We start from the raw sequence: 20,857 nt of genomic DNA on the forward strand, positions 1-20,857 counted from the left end.
AGTGAATAAGCAAAGGGTTATTCACAACAGTTCAGTGTGACTACCACTACGGGGCGAAACGTGCCTATCGTACCCAAAATGTCAGAGATTATTTGAAAGGAAGATAAAACTGAAGACTAAAGTCTGAAGATTCTGAGCAGATACATTACCCTATCTGTCAAAAGCTTCTGGAGAACCTGGATTTCTGCTTCAGCACTAGCCAAGTCCTGAATGGCTTGAGCAGCCTGAAACTTGGTGCTCTGCAACTCCTCTGCATTCTACATGCATATAAAAACATAATCATCAATGAACTTTTCTCACATTGATGCTGCTCCAAAAAGATCTCAAGTAGCCTGCACTTTGTCTTACCGCTGCTCTCTCCAGATGTATTTTTTCTATAGTGCTATGAAGAGAGTGAAGTTTGTCCTTAGCTGCTGACAGTTGTTCGGCAGCCATTCTGTCAGCAGAGGAAAATGATCTCCTGAGTGCCTGCAACTCCAGACTAAGAGAATCCAGCTGCTCTTGAGTCTGGCTCTCCTCGGCTTTCATCTAGAAAAACAACAAACCATTACATACAGAGCTGCTTAAAGCAATATCCAAAGTAGATTACTTACAAAGTAAAAAGTTTAGGTCAATTGTGGATCAATAAATCACGCATAGCTGACTGAAAATAAAGCATTTCTATAAAGGCACTGGTATAAACTCTCATTCAGTTTAAAGTTGTCCATAGGGTCGAAGAGTAAAAAAAAACTTTTCTTGCTAAGGTTCCCTACACCTAACATTACAGTTTGATTAAAGCTCTGAAAGTATCTCAATCATGACAACTTTGGCAATAGATTTAACAGCATTTTATTGTTAGGAATGTTTCTCTTTCAAACATTCGTTCGGTATCTCACAATGGGAAACGCCTTGGGCAAATGGATCTGCTATGCTGCTGCTACTGGCATGAGTGAAGTACAATCAGCTACTTCGAAGAGATTCATGACTGACCTATGCATTTAATTGAGCAAAACAGAACAAAATCAAGAAGGTGGCAAACAAATTTAACAAAAGAGTTTTCAAATGTTGAATATGTTAATCAATCTCATTCTGGCACCTGTTTATCTTGTTCTTCTAATTCAGCAAGCAGACGGTCCCTATCGATTTCAGTCTCCTCTAAACGCTTCAGCATCAAGTACTGCTGCTCATGGGCATCTTCCAGCTCCTCCTTCAACCTATGGAGCTCCGCTTCCTCACCACACCTCTCTGCTGCCTGCTGGAATCAAACAGAGGGAGATCAGCATCACTTTATACGAAGACATTATACTGGAATATGTGAGCATCTGATTGATGATATTTCAAATAATGATGAATTGAATGCTCACCTGAGTCTGGTATCTCTCTTGGTACTTCCTGAGTCTCTCTCTGAGCAAACCCATTTCTCCAGCGAGTCTGTCCTGGCAACGCTGGGCCTCGTGTCTATCTCTCTGAGCTGCAGATACTACACGATGCACCTGCTGTTGAAGCTCTATGAATTTCTTGTTCACTGGTTCCCCGAGGTCTTCAAAGCTGCAACTGGATGGGATAACAAAGACATTTCACAATCTGTTGGACACATCTGTAATCTGCTAAAACATATAATAAGAATCTATCATACCTTAGTTCCTCTTGTCCTGTAGCTATGGCTCTTGACAGCTCTCCTAAATGTTTAGCCACATTCTCAGGGTGAAGAAGCTCATCCTTAACCTGCTCTAAATCACCATGAAGAGCATCCACCTTCTCCTTAAGACTGTCTCTCTCCTCCTGTGAAATACATTTTCAGCCAGGGTTTCAGAGACGTGAGTCTTACTGGAGGCTGAATGATTCTCATTCATCATCAAGCAGCAGAATGTACAGTACACTTTTACAGGAAGTGAGAAGGTTTTTAATGAGGTGAGGGGTCTCTGCACTTCAGTTATGCATCCTTTGGTTTTTCCAAGAATTGACCTATGCTTATAAAGGGATAGGTCTGACTGAGCTTTATTATTCTGGTGTGAGGTCTGATGTGCAGTAACACACCTGAAGAGTGTTGACCTGTTGCAGAAGCGCCGTGTTCTCGAGCTCTCTGTCGGCAGCCATGTGCATCTGTGCCAAAGCATTCTCTTTTGCCTGTCTTTCTTTCTGCAGCTCCGCCTGAAGAGCTGAGTGCTCCATCTGTAAATGTGGAAGGCAAGAAAACTTAAAAGTTAAACATTTCAAAGGATAGTTCACTTAAAAAGTTCACTACAAGTATATTATATCCCTAGTCATATAAAGCCATTTGTGTGAGGAACAAATTTTAGTTATTCACTGTTCCACATATTCAAATCTAGTACACTACTGTTCAAAAGTTTTGGGTGTAAGTGTTGGGGTATTTTTTTTAATAAAAATTAATGAAGTTAAATGTTTTTACAATAAGGTTGCTTTACAATAAGGTTTCATTTGTTAACATTAATTAATGCATTAACTAACATGAACTAACCATGAGCAATAGATTTGTTACTGTATTTGTTCATCTTTGTTAATGTTAGTTAATAGAAATACAGCTGTTCATTGTTTGTTCATGTCACTTAACAGTGCATTAATAACATTTCACAATATTGCTGTGTTTATGGTATTTTTGAACAATTAAAAACAGCCTTGGTGAGCATAAGAGACTAAGATACATTAAAAACCTTACCGACTGCAAACTTTTGAATGGTAGTGTTTAAGGAGCAAGCTGTGCTTCCAAAATGAATGCAAATAATTTTTGCTGATAATACACATGAAAGAATGTGAATATGAATGAATATGAAGAATGAATATGAATATGAAGAATGTGACCTCCAGCTTGTTGATCCAGCTCTTGTAATATTTCAAGAAGATGAGGACATATCAAGAATATTTGAAATATAGTGCATAAGTTGTTTAATTGTGAGAGCTGCTCCTTTTTGGAGGTTGATTGGCACTAATCACTAATCACTTTCTTTTTATGGAAAAGGGCAACGTGAATATTCAACCAAACATTTTGTGAAATGAAAAGAAAAAAGGTTTGGAGCAACAATTTTTATTTTCAGGTGAACTATTCCTTTAAAAAAAACTATATCATATTATGGATGAATATGTAAAAATCTATGAAGAGATTTCCTACTTGACTGAGTCGACGCAGTCTTCCCAGCTCCTCCTTCAGTTGCGTGGCCTCAGTATCTCTCTCCTGCAGTTGGGTCTCCAGCTCTGCCAGATATTCACTGTCCTGACCCTGAGCCTGCTTCAGCTCTTCGCTCTCCTTCCTCAGATCCTCCAACTCCTGCTGCTGATGCTGCAGCTCCTGTAACACAACAAACAATATGATAATGTTGACTTGACATATTATTACAGAGTGGTGTATTAAAACAGCACTGTTGAGCATTGTGTCAGAATCAGACTCCAACCTCCTGTGCGCTTTCAGCTCTCAGAGCATCTTTCTCCAGCTGTGTGCATTGAAGCTCCTTCTCACATAGGAGGTGTTGCAGAGTATCTTTCTCCCTCTGCAAAAGTCTGCAATCTGACTGGGCTCTTCGTGCCTGTTCCTTCATCCCCTGCAGATACTCCTGGAGACCTGAGATGATGCCCTCCAGGTCACGCTTGAGTGCTTCATTGGCAGCTATCTGACCTAAATGAGTGGAGATTGTTTCTTCTTACTTATTTTCATTTAAATATACTGTATTCATAATGGATCCAACAGCATCATTATCCAATAAAGGAAAAAAAATGTAAAAAGTTCCTCACCATCTGTAAGCTGTTGCTCTAGTTCTTTGATCTCCTGCGTTTCCTTGTGTATCCGCGTGATCATATCATCCAGCCTGCCCTCCAGTTCCTGGTGCTTTCTGCTCATGATGGCCAGCAGCTGTGTCTTTTTGGACAACTGAGCCTTCACATGGGCCTGCAGAAGAGATGGCAGAGAGCAAAATCAGTAGAATCACAAGTACAACACAAGTGATACATATGATGTCAGTTTAATGTTGTACAACTTTATTTTTTGTGTTTTTTAATTTTTATATTAAGGGACCATAACATCATAGAGATTTAAGGCCAGTTCACACCAAGGACGATAACTATAAAAATAACGTTTTAATAATCATTCTAATTCTATGAGAAAATTTAAGTCCACAACACATAATAATGACACAAAGGAATGATATCAATGGAATCACTTTCAGATTTAAAAAAAAAAAACGGATTAAAAAAAAAACAAAAAAAAAACACTGACATCCAATCAGCCAATCCATCCTGCTTTAAGGAGCTCAAGCATTGAAAGCAGCAGACAACATATGCAGTGCGTACTAATAATAAACATAACGTTATCATGTGTTGTAGTGGATGCTAATATAGTTATTGTTATAGTTATCATTCTTGACGTAAACGGACCTATGTGGACTCATTTGACGTGGACCAGTAAACATCCATCCAGCAACCACCTGAACACCTTAGCAACTGCATAGCAACACCCAGGCAACCACCCAAAGCACCCTAGCATCCTGGAGGGGACTTTCATTGGGAAACACACACAAATGTGCAATTGTACAAATGTAGAACTACTAGGTTTCATCATTAATGCATTTAAAACTGATCTAGACTGATAAATGATTTGCAGTCTTTTCAAATCAATCAGCTACAAATCTCAGAACAGAACTAAAAAAAGACAAAGACCCTGCATCCCAATTCACATACACTGAAAAAAAAATTGGTGTAGAAACACTTTTCACTCACAAATTGCTAGAAAATTTCTCAATTAATTACAAAATTGGCAAGAACACATTGTAATTATTGTTATAGTTTTGGTTGTGGTTCTCATAGCGGACACTTAAAATTCTCACTGAGGACATTTTACTCATATTTATTTGACTGCATTGACACTTTTAGATGAGAGCTGAACTGAGCTGGATGATGACATCAATCACTGTTTTTTGCAGAACTGCGTTAGATGAAATTAACTAATTTAATAACTGATTAACTTTTACAACGGAACTGAATCAACACTGAACTGACATCAGCTGAACAATAACAGTTTTATTTTTTTAGAGCTGCTTTACAGTCGAAATAAACTCTGTTCGCATCAATAAATAATTTTCCTGTTATCAGTGTAAAGCTACTTTGAAACAATCTGTCTTGTATAAAGTGCTATATAAATAAAGGTGACTTGACTTGAATTAAACATGAAATTAAGTAGGAAAGTAGAAAGACTGAAATAGTATTGTCTTGTAAAACATACTCTGTTTTATATACTCTATAATCTTTGAGAAATAGCTGGTTGTGTGGTGGGCGTTCTGGCACAATATGGCTGCCGTCCCATTCAGGTTGATGCTGCACATTGGTGGTGGTTGAGGAGATCCCCCCTTCTATGTAAAGCGCTTTGAGTGCTATATAAATGTAATGAATTATTATTATTAAATAATCTTTTACAGTGTACTATTGTGGACAGTATGCAAAATTGGGAAGAAGGGACAGTCGTGGGATGCTCTCTTGAGTAGGTACTTATTATGAATAAGTAATTACTTCACAACCACTTAAAAAGTACGTTCTGTATAGTATGAATGTGTCTAGTATTTATTCGCCATGTTGCCCTCATCACGTAACCTACAGCATCAGTTGCGTCCCGTCACAGCCATTCAAAAATCCTCTCCCGTGGCCTCATGGGATAGTAAAGTGTCCATCGTATGCACACTTCAGAATCTCGCTGGAAGTATTAGGTCATCCGGGTACTTTTTGCCTACTCTTTTATGAGTACTGTGAATTCGGACATACTTCTTTTGTCACATACTACTATACTGTAGGGTTTGGGAAGTATGCAATTTCGGATGCAGCCTTGGACTTCTGCATTCGTTACTTCTCCACCCATACACTTCTTCTTCCCTTCCAACAATTATCTCAAAGTGATAATGTAACACTTTTATTAAGCATTATTTTACACATAATACATTGTTCAAAGGTCAGTTTGTTTTAAAACTTTGAACCAACCTTCTTTATAAATAAATATACCAAAGGTATTTATTTGTATCAAATGGTTTGGTCATAGTAATTTAACAATGTACATTGTTATTATGCCAACTGCTCTCAAATCGAATGTAAGCCATGTAAAATATGCAATCCAGCAAACCCTGTTGACATAATGATTTAGCAATTTCCTGTTTAAAACACGGAAAATATATTCCATATACATTCAAACTTACACATTAATGAAGCATGTTTTGATCAACTTTAAAAAATGAAATAATGGTCTTTCATTTCAACAAACAAAATCAAGAGTCCCAAATTGCAACACTATGACAGCAGCCTCCCATGAGCCCCTCCTTGACCCCAGTGGGGTATTTACTTACTAAAGCGGTGTGGCTGCCATCTCTTCACTTTCTGTCTCTATATATCCATTTTTCTCCTGTTGCTGCCCCATAAGGGGAAAGAAAGAGAACATTTCCTGTGTCTTTTAGCTGCGCTACTCTAAACTTCAGAGCTTTTGTCCACAGAGTCCAACTATCATTAAAAGTAGCCCTCTCCTCTAGACTTCATTCTCCCCCTCCTCTGCCCCTGCGCTTTTTCCACCCTCCTCTCTACTCTCTTTGAATCAACACAGGAAACTTTCTGCCTCAGCCAATCAGTGCCCTTGTCTGGGGCCGGGTGGGAGTAAGGAACCTCTTTGGCTCCACCCACAGCATTAACAGATTTCCCCTAGGACAGTAGTTCTCTCTTCTTTCTTAAAGAGGCAGACGCCTCATTTTATACAACGTGATGCTGAGAATAATGGGTTAGTGATGATTAATTCCATAGAGATCTTCATCTTATTATTGTCACCTTTGTTGTTAGGGAGGTACCACAACACATCAGTGATTGAGACACATTTTCGACTACACTTTTTGTGTGACAAACATTTTCTTTAACAGAAAACAGGAAGACATAAACTTTGTTTATATATAACATAAATAGACTGAGGATCTCAGATCCGAATAAAGCATCTGAAGAGTTCAGATGCTTGTGGTGAAAACAGAATATACATAGACATAGTATACATAGTTTGTTCCCCTTTCTTTCATGGTTTACTCCAGAGCTGCTATATATACACTACCGTTCAAAAGTTTGGGGTCAGTAAGATTTTTAATATTTTTAAAAGAAGTCTCTTCTGCTCACCAAGGCTGCATTTATTTGATTAAAAATACAAACAAAAACAGTCATATTGTGAAATATTATTACAATTTAAAACTGCTGTTTTCTATGTGAATATACAGTAAAGTGTAATTTATTCCTGTGATCAAAGCAGAATGTTCAGCATCATTACTCCAGTCTTCAGTGTCACATGATCCTTCAGAAATCATTCTAATATGATGACTTGATGCTCAAGAAACATTTATGATTATTATCAATGTTGAAAACAGTTTACATTTTTATTTCATGATGCTATGATGAATAGAAAGTTCAAAAGAACAGCATTTATCTGAAATCTAAAGCTTTTGTAACATTAAACACTACCTTTCAAAAGTTTGGGTCAGTGTATTTTTTACAGTACAATATTTTTTTTACTGTATGTGAAAAGGTTCAGTGTTTTATGTATTATGTTAGTGTTGTGTATTTTACCCCGATGGTATGTCTTTAAGTAACACTGCTCTGTGTATTTTTAATTATTAGCCATTGTTTATAGAATGGCCGGTTTTAATGAATTGTAGTTTTTCATTTGACCTTTTATTTTAAACATCTGTATTGTTATGGGGGTTTACCTTAAGCAGATTTATGTTTAAGTAGATTGGTATATTAAAGTTGTAATGCAACGGAAGAAGCAACAGATCTTTTCTTCTGTATTGTAACATTTGAGTGTAATAGATTATCGAAAAAGAAAAAAAAGTACAGTGGGGACTTTGTTCAATGTATTGGTTGTTGATTGGATTTTGAGATGTGGGAGAAGTCTGAGAGAAGTCTCTTGTTTTTATCGGACTGTCATGTTATGACATTTTGATTAAACATTTAGAGAAGAGAAGAAAAAACATAAGCATGTATGAATTGTTCAAAATAAGATTTATAACATGCATTTAGAAAATAGATAGGGTGAATTTTCATTTCATACCGACTTTATATCAGTTCATGATACATACGTTTATGAACTGTAAAATATGCATATTTCCGTAAATTGAACAGGATGTTTTATAGTGTTCAGTAAGGCTAATAAATTGCATTAACTTCTAGAAGAATTGTTTTTTTAATTATTATTATGAATACATTTATTTACAGAACATTGGTGTCTGTGTTTTGCCACTGTGTTATGACAACAATAATCCACAAGAAGTTGCACATAACAGAGATTTTACCATAATTAAGGGGGTTTTACTCACTCTGCAGCACATCGTCACAACAACATTACTTAACCATGGTAAAATCACTGTAATTATTGCTTTAGCATCATAAGGTTGTAAAAGCATAAGTGTTACTGACATGTCTGGGGTCACTGAGATCCAGGCTGTGCAGTAGATTCTGCAGCTGGTCCATTTCATTCTGGGCTTGATTCCTATCAGCATTTAGTGTGTCCAGCTGCCTCTCCACAGCCTCCATCTCTCCTCTTAGCTTTCCCAGCCTCTGTATCCTCCTTTGAAGCTCTTGCCTGAACTGCTCCTTCTCAGCTTCACAGATCTATGTGCAAATCAACATAGATACATTAAATAATTTAAAAAAATCTGAAATATGAATGGGGACTCAAGCGGCCATCAAGTTTGACTTAAAACAGAGAAAATATTCTCAAGGAGAACTGCAAGTGGTGTTTTAAAAACTTGTCTAAAGGGGAACATCTCACCCGTCTCTGAGAAACGGTCTCCTCTAGCTGCCGGAGCTCCTCACTGGCTCTAAGGATCTGCTGCTCTCTCATCTCAATTTCTTTAAGTAATTGCTGTAATCGCACCTCAGCTAAAAAAAAATAAAAACACAAAAACAGATGCATTAGGAAAACTGCAGAGATGTGGATCTTATAGTGGTCCCATAAAACAGGGAAAATGTCCTGCTGATGCCACTTGGTTTTATTATTTTTGGGGGCCACTGTTCAACAGTCAGTTCAGTTTTATTTGAGGGTAATATTGTACATACAGTATGCGCAAGCAAAGCGATTGTATGCAACTTAGTCCCATACCTGAGCAGCATTGCTGGTAATAAGAATAAAAATCTACAGATTGTTACAAGTAAAGCTAGTAAAAAATGAATAGCATGTGTAATATACAAATGAATAACTATTTAGACCCTTCAGTATAATGTGAATACACAGTGCCCTTGAACCTTTGTACCTCTGAGCTGCGCATGTCTGGACATGTCATGTTCTCTGGGGTAGTCTGTCTCTGTCAGGTTCGCTGAGGCTGGCTGATGCTGGTCTCGTGCACCCAAGAGGATGTTCCTCTTCTGACAAGACTTTCCTATGTAGGGACTCTCAATAGAAAGTTTCTCTACCTCCACCTCCTGAACAACATAGAGAATGATGTCTCTAAAAATGAATATAATCCTACCATACAAAAATGACCAAAGCAAAATTAATTGGAGCTTTTGTATTGCAGAATTTAATCATCAAAGCTCAAATGAAATGTATCTAACTGTTAAAGACTCGCACTAAAATCTTATTAAAATATATATATTTATTATTTTCTTAAAAGTGGAACTGAATGAAGTAAAACTTCATGCACTACATATTGGATGGAAAAAGACGCACTACCGTTCAAAAGTTTGGGGTCAGTAAGATAGTTATTTTAATTAAATTGATACTTTTTATTTAAATTAATACCTTTATTTAGCAAGGATGCATCAAATTCATCAAAAGTGATAGTTAAGTAGTAGGAGTCCTCAACTTGACACCACTGTTTTGGGTTTTTTTCCTGTGCAGAATGTCTTCATCTCCCACCTCTGTAGGAGTGATTCCTTCATCCCGAAAGAAGGTTGGAGATATGGAGACCTAGTGGGCCCTGTTCAAAGCCTGCATTGAGGAAGCAATTGGCTGGAAGGTTGTTGCTGCTCTTTGCGGATGATGTTGTCCTGATGGCCTGATCGGGCTGTGACCTTCAGTGCTTCCTTGGGCTGTTTGCAGCTGAGTGTGCACCACCTCAAAATCCAAGGCCATGGTTCTCAGCCGGAAAACAATGGACTGCCCACTTCGGGTAGGGAGTGAGTTGCTTCCCCAAGTGGAGGAGATCAAGAATCAATGGGTCTTGTTCACGAGTGAGAGGTAGGAGAGGTAGGTCAGAGCATGAGATCGGGTCATTATACTGGACTGTCGTGGTGAAGAGAGAGCTGAGCATGAGGGCAAAGCTCTCGATTAACCAGTCAATCTATGTTCCAACCCTCACCTATGGTCATGAGTTTTGGCTAGAGACCGAAAGAATGAGCTCACAGATACAGATTGCAGATGTGGCCAAAATTAGTTTTCTCTGCAGGGTGTCTGGGCTGACCCCGAGAGACAGGGTGTGAAGTAGAGCTGCTGCTCCTCCGCGTTGAATGGAGCCAGTTGAGGAGGTTCGAGCATCTAGTCAGGATGCCTTGCAGTGGAGGTGTTGCGGAAAAGGACGTATGGGCAGCCTACTTAGCCTGCTGCCACTACGACTCAGTCCCAGACAAGTGGAAGAGAATGGATGGATGGATAAATGTAGCCTTGGGGAGCAAGAGAGTTCTTTCAAAAACCCTCAATCCCAAACTTTTGAACGGTAGTGTAAATTTACCAATAATAATAAAAAAATGAATCCCTTTTTCTCAAAACAAATCACAATGAATGATCTACTTATATCCTCAAGTTATTATAAAACCTAAACAAAACCAAAACTTACAAGGTCTGGATAAAATGGAAGAGGTTCAAACTTGACATCTATTTTGTGAAAAGCCAACTCTTGCTCGAGCTCATAGTGTTTTTGACAGGCCTGGGTCAACTCCACTGTTTTCTGCTTCAGCTGTGTAATGAGGAAGAGGTCATTTAAACAAAACATTTTACATAACACCATAAAACACATCAGCCACACATCACTACAAACCTCTCAGCTCAGAATGAAATTGAGTCTTAAAGATATGTGTACTACAAAACTGTTACACTCATGGAAATGCACAGAGCAATGAATGATAATTGAAGATTTCCATTAATACAGAATGCACACATGCAGAAACATGCTAAAGAACATAGCAATGCCATACCATCAACATTGCTCTCTAAAGCGAGAACCTGAGAGGACAGGAGAACATAACGTTGACATCATTCCGTAATTGGTAGGGCACATAAGTTAAAAGACATTTAAGTACCTGACAGAGGGAATCCAGCAGAGGAGCATGATATGGAAGCTAAGATTGAAGAAGGAATGAAGAGAAGAGACAGTAGAAGACATACAGATAGTTTACATAAGAGCACAAGAGTGAAAGATAAAAAAAATCAATAGGGAAGGGAAAGTTAAAAGGGATTCACTTTCTGCATTAGAGCCAGTTCTGCAATGAACTGGCCTCAAGTGGTCACTGGTCTCAAGTAGACTTCTAGTGGATATATGAAGTCAATTCTACTCAAATTTACCTGTGTCTAAGCAGATTAACCACAGCTGTAGATCATCACATTAGCCATGCATGTTGTCCACTAACGTTTGACAGAAAAGTGTCCTATTACAAGCAGTACCTTGAACAATATCTATTGTTTTTCATTTAAAAACTAACAAAAATGATTTCTGTTAAATATTTTACTTAAAAATGTGCTCGTGCAATATAAATAAATGGCATGTTTTTAAAATTTTGTATACTGAGCAAGTGCATTAAAGCAATGAGTATAAATTTGCTATTCAAGTAGTTGAAACCGATTTTGTTTTTCCAAATACAGGCTCTCCAAGAACTTCTTCAATTAAAGTGATAGTAAATGATGCAACACACTACAGTGATGAGTGATGAAAACACTTTTCAGTACCATTCACAAAATACCTTTGGAGTAGGTGACAAAAGCATGGAGTAAGAAAAGAGAGCTGGACAGAAAATTGTCTAGAAATAGACAGGAAAATTAATGTAAATTTTGAATAATTAATGTATACTTGAGTGCTCACTGTGACTGCATTTTGAGTTTTGCAAGCACAAAGATTTGAAAATTAATATGAAAGCAGATAAAAGTAATTTATAGATAAAAGTCAACATGAAACATGGAAAATTTACAAACCATTTTCCTCCCGTTATGTGACATTTAAAAACAAACAAAAAAAAACCAACATATTTCTGTAATAAGTGATGTTTTAGAGACGGAGCAAGTGGGTTGTCTGTAGTGTCTTGCCTTAAAAGGATAGTTCACCCAAAAATGAAAATGAATACACCATTTACTTACCCTGGAGTTGTTCTAATGGCGTATGCCCTTCTTCTCAAAAGGAGAATTTTTTAAAAAATGTCTTGCTCGTGCTCATCCATATAATGGCAGTAAAAAGTGACCAGCATCAAGCTTTAAAAAAAGATGCAAAAGTATCACAGAATGATCCCATGCAAAATGTGCTTTATATTCCAAGTGACGAAATTTTATGCATTGTTTAATTAAAATCCTGATATTGGCCGTTGGTCTACTCTGCTCGACTGTGAGTTCAAGAATCTATTAGTCGCCCAGAAAAGGAGACATAAAATACAATTCCAATAAATCCCCCCAAAAAGTATCTGTATACTTTCTTCACTGAGATGAACATCTCCAGACTTGAATTCCGGTTGTCAGATGACAGTCAGAATGACTGGTGGCAGATGTGAACGTGATAACTTGTTGTTGCGATGAACACAACAGATATATTCATCTCAGAGAAAAAAGTACATGGATTGTATTTTGTGTCATGTTTTTATTAATCTTGATTTCTCACAACTTTTCCCGGGCCGAAGACAGAGTGAATTGCTAATAGACTCTAATGAATGCCCAGTTGTGCACAGAAGAAAAAACGGCCAAGCTCAGGATTTTAGTTAAATAATAAAAAAAAAATTTTAACCAAACCTTGTCATATACCCCCAGAATACTTGGAATATACAGCATGTGATCAATCTGTGATACTTGTGCGTCTTTTTTTAAAGCTTGATGCTGGTCGCTAATCACTGCCATTATATGTACGAGCGCGAGTGGGACTTTTTTTCTTTTTGTGACCCAAAAAGAAAGAAGAGCATACGGCATTAGAACAACACCATGGTGAGTAAATGATGACTTAAGGCTGTAATACGCTACACCAATTTTAAAATCTGAAAAGATTTTAGAAACATTAGGCATCAAACACTTGCAGACTTTGCAAATGGTTACAGAGAAAAACTAGGCATCATACAAATTTCAAATGATTATAATCATGATGGAATCATAATCTGAAGCTAAAAAAAAAAATCAGAGTCTGTGCCCATCATGCACTTTTCTGTAAAATCAATCAACTCCAATTGCCCAAAATCAGCAGACTGGTGGAGACTTCTGGCAACTTTTGTCAACTTGTCTGCAAAAATCAGAAAAAGTCGTGTAGTGTATTTCTGCCTTTATTTACATTTTTGGGTGAACTAACACTTCAAAAAAGTAAATTTGGATTTAATTTTGACTTTAAAAATAGGTTTTGTTAGGTGGTGCTTCTTAAGGAAATTATCTGAAATAAAAAAATATTCTTTACATAAGATATCACAGTTGTGTTTGAGGGCGAAATGCTCCACCCTATTCACACTGAGCTTGATGACAGCGAAGACTGCATCACCCACCATTTCAGATTTGGTGTCCAGTTCTCTCCTGAGTTCCTTGTGTCCCAGCTGTTGTTCCTGGTTCTGGTGCCTCAGGTTTTGATTGGCTGTGTCCTGCCGCTCCAGCTCTTCCAGTGCTGCGGTCCGCTCTCTCTGAAGCTGTGCAGTCTCCTCAACTCTCAACTCCAACTCCTGCTCCAAACGCTCCACTTCCTCTATAAGAACAGCACAATGGGGTTCATATTATAACAGCACATATGAAGATAAGATAAATGTAGAAGATGAGATGGTGTACCCATATGAAAGCGTTGATGTGCTTGCTCTCTATCCTGTGGACTGATTGGTTGTCCATCCAGTATTTCCAGTGACCTCAGATGAAAAATTAGGAAGAGGTGATAATGGGGCAGGCTGGAGATAGGGTTTTCTGCTAATGTCAGATTCGTCAGGTTCTTCAGAGGCTTTAGTTTGGCCATCTCATGAAGCTAGATCATAAAGGTTGAGAATTTTGTAAGTAACATTACAAAAACTGAGTATGAGTAATTCCCTTTTAACACAGTTAAATATGACATCAGTCATTATTTACTTTCCCTGATGTCGTTCCAAACCTGTTTGACTTTATTTCTTCTGCTGAGGAATATATTTTGGAGAATGTAACCAAACAGTATTGGTTCCCTTTGGCCTTTGATTTCCATTGTTTGGACAAAAAAAATAAAAAAAAATAAATAAATGCTGATACATTTTCCAAAATATCTTCTCTTATGTTCCACAAAAGATTGAAAGTTAAACAGGTTTTGAACGACATGAGGGTGAGAAAAACAATGAAAAAGTTTTCATTTTTGGGTAAACTATCCCTTTAATGTTTTGGGGGTTTTTTTCTGTTGATTTTAAACACATGATAAACAAATATAAGCAAAGGCTGAGATTGAAAAACCCAGATAAATTGTACCTACAGAGAATATCTTGTTGCTGTGTAGGTTTATGGTCTGAAGGGATCTGAGCTTCTTTGCCATCCAGACCGGAAGATGTTCAATGTTGTTGAAGGCCAAATTTAGAACCTGAAGGTTTGTCATGTGCTCTAGACCTTCAATTTTTCTGTACATAATTGAAATATAAATTATATTTTAAAACTTTTACTGGCTTTAATAACATTATATCTTTTATTCTGTTATAACACTATGAAAACAATAAAAAAATGGATATGTGGTGCCACCACAGGGAATGCTTGTCATCAAGTAGACAAATGTCACATTCTCTTACTGTATGCTGTTACTGGAAAGGTGGAGTTCCCGTAGTTGACATAATTTCTCTAGTTTCTCAATTTTCTCAATCCTGTTGTTACTGAGGTTGAGAACCTGCAGGCGCTCACACTTGTCCAAATTTTCAATATACTAAAAAAAAAACATGAACACACAGAAGTCAATACAAATGAATGCAAAATGCAACAATAAACTTTACCAATCACACTGAGCATTAACCAAATAATGTCCAAATCTTACCCTAAATTGTTTGTCATGTCCCGTAGATGTAGACAGATCCAGAGTCTGCACAAGGACTACATTTTCACATTTAGTTAATCTCCTAATCAGGTCTTCTGTGATGTATCTTGTCCCTTTCCCCTTATATTTACTCTTGTCTAAGGGTAGATATTTGTGTAAATGAATAACACACAGTGCAAATATTTACAAAACTGGTAGCAGCAAAGTAATTATTAATTAAAAATAATGAAATTATTCATCATTGTGCAATTACAAAACGCTTAAATGCATTAGATGAAAATTTGTTACTTTTCACACTGTGGACTAAAAATGTAACTCTTTCTTAATAAACATTGTTCACAATCTTACTAGTTTAATTTGTCTACTAACCAAGTCCAATAGGGGGCATACATGATTATTCTGGCAATTTCTAAAAGTCACGGATATTTTCACTCTTGTATCATTTCAATCACATCTCACATTATTTGTTTTTAAAGGTACAGTATGTAGGCTAACTTTTTTGTTCAAAATTAACTAAATGTAGTCAATAATGATCCGAATCCATTATAAATCCTTCTTCCAAAGCGTGTTTTTGTCTTACCCTGATTCACTATGGTAAGCCTATTTTAGACCGGGCAGGGTGGTTTTCGCGGGAAATTGCATAGGTCACGTAGCCTGGCTAACGTCAGACCTCTTCTCATTGAGAAGTGGTCTGGGAACCACATGTTCATTTTCTCGTATTTGAGGCGTGGTTTACGAATGCCCAGAGCCGTTTATTGGGCGCTACGAATGTCTATCAAATGCGCCTGTACGTAGATCATAGCCAATCGTTTCAATTATACCAGATGACGTGTAGAGCGACAGAAATTCGACGAGGAAGAAGACGAAATAAACTTGCGTTCTAAACACTATCTAAGGCTGCATCGAAAGGTAACTTCGCGTCTGATTCCATGTTGGATCCATAGATATAGAGCTCCCGCCCATCCGTAAAACCCCACTGGACCTCTAGATTGAAAAATCGTCAATGCAAGTGAATGTGAGAAAATAATTATTTTCTGGTCCCGTTTGAATTTTGCCATGAATGTGAACATATGTTGTCTGTGAATTTTGAATATAATTTTTCGTGTGAAGAATGCTACAATTTAGCGGGTAGAAGTTTGATACGGTTAGACTTTGTGTGAGAGCACTTTGTGGACTACAACTCTTCGCTGCTTTCGACACGTTTCTGAAGAAAGAACAGCCCATTTGGTTTGAATGGTGACATTTGGGGACAAAACACACAGGCATCTCGATCTGTCTCCATAGATTATCGCAGCATTAGCACCATGATTTGACAAGTGGAGGGAAAATGTGTTATGGGGTGACGTCACATAGGGGACATGTAGTCTTTCTCGTTATGTCTTTTCCACAACTGCTAGCCAAAGAATCGTACAATATACTGTCAAACTCGTAACATGAAAAATTATATAAAAAATTCACAGACAACATATGTTCACATTCATGGCACAATTCAAACGGGACCAGAAAATAATTATTTTCTCCCATTCACTTGCATTGACGATTTTTCAATCTAGAGGTCCAGTGGGGTTTTACTGATGGGCGGGACTTACCAGCTCTATAAACAAACTGCTTCGGTGTGTTGCATAGACGTCGTCATCGTCAGAAAAGTTGCTCCGGCTACTTTGAAGTATGTATGGTGTGGGAGTGGCATAGGTTAGTTGTCACAACAAGCGAGAAAGGTTGACATTGAGCATGTAGAATCTCGAACCACTGGGAATCACGCTTTTTTTAAAAAAAGAAAAGAAAAATGCAAAATAGAGGAGAGTCGGCTGGCAAAAGGAGAACGTGACAGTCAGAGTGTGACGCGTAATAAAACAAGAATCAACATTGGCTTGGTTTTCAGAGATGGCGAGAACTGAGGGATTTGAAATGTTAAAGGCGTCATTAAAGTTTTGTGAAGGGTCACTTTATTATGGGTTGTTGTAGCGCTTTCACTTTTGATTAGGCCATCAGGTAGCGACTTCAACGAGGTGGATAATAATTTAACAGGCAGTCGAATTTTGCCACAACCCCGTCCACGACGAAAGTTTGGTCACCAGATTACATTGCAGTTTACGCAAGTCATGTATAGCTGGGATAATTTATGCTTATTTCACTCTTAGTCATCGTAGTTTTAAACACAAAATATTTCACACTTTAATGGATTTTTAGTTTTAGATTAAGTGCCCAAAGTTAAAGAAATATCCACTTGTTGAATGAATTTGGAGAAATGACCTAAAGATTTCAAAGGGACATATCAGATGAGACAGACACCTGTACTGTAGGACATGCAGTATCTAAACAAGAGACTGAGATGTAAGTTAGCTGCTACCATCATCGTTAAGATCTTCTCTAGGACCTCCCTCTCCGACCGTGAGATGGCGTTGGGGGTCACAAGGCTCTTGGAACATTTGGATCCTGTTGTTGGTGATTGTTTGCGCATCTTGCTTGCGAGTCTTTTCATTTTATTAACGTAACGTTAGGGGTATTAATTTTATCTGAGGAAGCCAGCGATTACGATGCTCATCCTAACGTTACCTAAATCAAGACGACTGCTAAAACCTAACTGCTGGTAGTTTCTTCTGCTTTATGTTAAAACTTACAATGCAGACCAAATCTGACTAATGATAGAACGAAAGTCATCTGCTAACAAAAATGTTATATTTAAAATAAGTTTTATATTTAACTGCATGGCCACTTTTGTGAAGACTCGTCCATTTTTGTTAGCCCAGTTTCCATAGCGACCTATTAGGATTCCTAGAGATCATCCAGTAACCGTCAGATTATTATAATTCTCTCTTAAATAATGTCAAAGCGGATACAAGCCTGTTACCTTTATCTCTTGTCCCAGGTGTCGTATATAGTTCATGCGTTTCTAAAGGTTTAAACTGAGCTATTACTCTCTTGTCTGATTCTCCAGCCATGAACTCAAATGATTCGCGGTGATGTTAGGATCATGTGACTCAGCTGCAATTATTTCAAAATAAGAGTACTGTGCGCTCAAAGCAGACTCAATATCCAAACAACCAGAATGTTTCTCACAATGTTTAGCAAAATATTATAATAATTGTATGCACATACATAAATAACAACAAACAATTTCCTAAACACATTGTCAGTAAGCTTGCAACGAACATTGAAAGTTGTTTGATATAACAAATTGGAAATGGAATACTTTTTTTTAATTTTATTTTTTATTTTGTATATGTTTGTAGTTAATACAAAATAATGACTAAGCTTATAAAATAATCACATATTTAAAGAATTTCAAAAAACTGTAGAATTTCTAAACAATATTTTTTATGTATTTGAACGCTTCTGTTTATTCTTATTCAGAGTATGTTATAAAATAAGAACATGCATAAGAATTATCTCTTTTATTGACATTGCAATTTATCATTTATCTTCACAGCCAGATAATATGAAATCAATTTCAAAATCATCCAACACTCCGGCATATTGTTTGCAGGCAGCATTCCTGCAGTCAGATTCAAGTGGCCACCAGTCCACCCAAGCATGTGAGTCCAAAGGAAACTTATACCTAAACACACATGGTATAAAGAAAATCAGTTCTGAGGCTTTTGTACTAGCCCACATAATAGTTAAATAATGAATGTGAAACACTCTCACTTTACAATGTGTTGTACTAATGCAAGGTGTTACATAACAGATTTTAGGAATTCATAATGAATTTGCAAAAAAGAATTGCATATATATGGTCGTACAAACAGATAGTCTTGCCCAAAATCTTGATTTAAGGTACTGTATGATGTGTTTTTTAAAACATGAGCAAGAAAGCAAAAAAGAACTCACTTATAAGCACGATCCACTTTTATCTTCATGCTCTCAGAAGTCATGACCAGATACTGCTTGCCAACTTCGAAATTTGTTTCATTGCAAGTTGCCTTCTTCACAAAATCTATCTCTGAATCTGTTTTTAAGTCGTCCGTTTGTTCTGCAGAAGAGAAATTCTGGATTGAAGCTTGTTTATTCAAATTCTTTATTCAAATAATTTTACTTTAAATCATTTACAACTTAAACTTTATAATATATTGACAGAAAACATATTCAATATACTCTTGCCTTTTTTTAGCACTGCTTTAACTTTTGCTTTGTAGGTCACGAAATCTCCACTTGCCTCAGAGGATCCAATTAACACTTTAAATACTAGAAAAAAAGATGGGACAGTAAATTACACATTGTGCAAACGTATACCACTGATCATGTGACAATGATTTTTATGTGACCAGAAGCTTCATGAGGATCATTATGTACCATATTTCATGCTGTCTTTGCACATATCACTTTTGCGCTGTTCAGCAGTGATTGTGGGATCAATGGTGGATTTAAAGTTGCAGCATTCCGCTAATTTTGAAAAAGACATGGAAATACAGACAAATTGTTAAACTAACACAGCCGCATTAAACTCAATACACACGTAAGCCTATGTAAATGATAACGTCATGTGCGATTTCAGTTTTTTCTTTATTTCTGTTTTTTTGGTTTTAAGCAGCTTACCTGCCATGCACTGACACTGGTCTCCCTCACAGAGTCGCAACAGTTTGCGGCTTTGTTTGTGGTAAAACTTCATACAAGTACTTCCTATTAAAAATGAGAAGAGAAAGCTTGTTTTATGTAGCCAAAATCAGTTCAGCCAGATATAAATAAAACATTTGGGGAAACATTTGTGCTATACCTTGATCATTAAATTCGTAAACTCTGAATACCGAGGATCTGCTCATGCCAGTTTCAAATTCCTCTTGAATACGGAAACCCACACAGTAGAAATCTTTTGATGGTATCTGCAGGATAAGTATTGTGTGGTTAGAAATATTCTTCAAGATGACATTCTTTAATGCAACCTTTTGGAGAAAGTTTGTTTTGTCTAGCAATGCTTACCGAATCTATTTGAAGGATGACTTTGTCACCCAATATTTCATAGTTGGAAATCTGAGACTCAAGTCCATTTTGATACTGCAAAATTTAGAAACATAAAATGTCACTACAGTTTTCTGAAACTATGAATGTTTTCTGTGGAAATGTATTTGCACTTAGTGTCTCACCATATCTAAATCCTCCTGGACTGGGGTCACACCGGTCGGCAAATTAATTTCCATCACAGTGAGTCCTGACTCAGTTTCAATTGAATTTTCATGTGGCTTGTATCTTTACACATAATGGCATTTTTTAATGCGTTTTACATGCAAATCAGAAATTTACACGGACACTTAAAACGTGTAACTTCTTATCAGGAGTTTCTACAGACTTACTTTGCACAGGCCACAATCCGCTGTGACAAAAGCATAGGATCTGCTCACAAAGAAATCAAATTAGCTGCACCAAGTTCATTTTAAAATATAACAAATGTATAAAAGTATAAAAAAAATACAGAACGTACCATCTGAATATGGGACACGGTCATGAATGTCAATTGATATATTAAATTGGCAATTTTCATTGCTCTCTGTCATCCCATAGTAAACTGTTCTCAGCTGTCAAAATGAGGTTAATCAATAAATACAGTTGGTTTCATGCATAGAATATATATATATATATATATATATATATATATATATATATATATATATACACACACACACACACACACACACACATATGTATAAGTCTAGATTGGTGTAGTGTTTATCAAATACACTGAAAATTACCATCCTTTAGAATGATTGTTTAAAAAAGGATGATTTTGTTTTGTTTTAGTTTTT

General features: G+C 36.9%; 2 protein-coding genes across 7 annotated transcripts in view; both read right to left on the reverse strand.

The window, feature by feature from the left end:
- cntrl (centriolin) overlaps positions 1–18,053 on the reverse strand; it is a 36,519-nt gene extending 18,466 nt beyond the window's left edge. Inside the window, exons 1-19 of one of the 6 annotated variants that reach the window (XM_079870542.1) lie at positions 17,971–18,053; positions 15,120–15,256; positions 14,881–15,011; positions 14,574–14,715; positions 13,919–14,105; positions 13,645–13,838; positions 10,764–10,883; positions 9,243–9,411; positions 8,762–8,871; positions 8,407–8,601; positions 3,724–3,877; positions 3,387–3,607; positions 3,107–3,283; positions 2,017–2,151; positions 1,616–1,761; positions 1,344–1,533; positions 1,076–1,231; positions 349–528; positions 150–257 (exon numbers count right to left, since the gene is read on the reverse strand). In XM_079870542.1, the coding sequence (XP_079726668.1) occupies positions 150–257; positions 349–528; positions 1,076–1,231; positions 1,344–1,533; positions 1,616–1,761; positions 2,017–2,151; positions 3,107–3,283; positions 3,387–3,607; positions 3,724–3,877; positions 8,407–8,601; positions 8,762–8,871; positions 9,243–9,411; positions 10,764–10,883; positions 13,645–13,838; positions 13,919–14,105; positions 14,574–14,693 (2,562 nt within the window). In that variant the 5' untranslated portion in view covers positions 14,694–14,715; positions 14,881–15,011; positions 15,120–15,256; positions 17,971–18,053. Of the gene's footprint in view, positions 1–149; positions 258–348; positions 529–1,075; positions 1,235–1,343; positions 1,534–1,615; positions 1,762–2,016; positions 2,152–3,106; positions 3,284–3,386; positions 3,608–3,723; positions 3,878–6,311; positions 6,520–8,406; positions 8,602–8,761; positions 8,872–9,242; positions 9,412–10,763; positions 10,884–13,644; positions 13,839–13,918; positions 14,106–14,569; positions 14,716–14,880; positions 15,012–15,119; positions 15,257–17,970 lie in introns of those variants that run through there. The other 5 variants (XM_079870539.1, XM_079870537.1, XM_079870538.1 and 2 more) reach the window with 5 other exon arrangements.
- A 121-nt stretch (positions 18,054–18,174) lies between these two features.
- Positions 18,175–20,857, reverse strand: part of c5 (complement component 5) — a 29,931-nt gene continuing 27,248 nt past the window's right edge. Inside the window, exons 33-42 of the mRNA XM_079870543.1 lie at positions 20,536–20,629; positions 20,408–20,447; positions 20,201–20,303; positions 20,037–20,111; positions 19,834–19,939; positions 19,656–19,739; positions 19,413–19,502; positions 19,221–19,304; positions 18,951–19,092; positions 18,175–18,678 (exon numbers count right to left, since the gene is read on the reverse strand). Of these exons, the coding sequence (XP_079726669.1) occupies positions 18,534–18,678; positions 18,951–19,092; positions 19,221–19,304; positions 19,413–19,502; positions 19,656–19,739; positions 19,834–19,939; positions 20,037–20,111; positions 20,201–20,303; positions 20,408–20,447; positions 20,536–20,629 (963 nt within the window). The 3' untranslated portion in view covers positions 18,175–18,533. The remainder of the gene's footprint in view (positions 18,679–18,950; positions 19,093–19,220; positions 19,305–19,412; positions 19,503–19,655; positions 19,740–19,833; positions 19,940–20,036; positions 20,112–20,200; positions 20,304–20,407; positions 20,448–20,535; positions 20,630–20,857) is intronic.

This window comes from Squalius cephalus (genome assembly GCF_949319135.1).
Source record: "Squalius cephalus genome assembly, chromosome: 5".
Classification (NCBI taxonomy): domain Eukaryota; kingdom Metazoa; phylum Chordata; class Actinopteri; order Cypriniformes; family Leuciscidae; genus Squalius; species Squalius cephalus.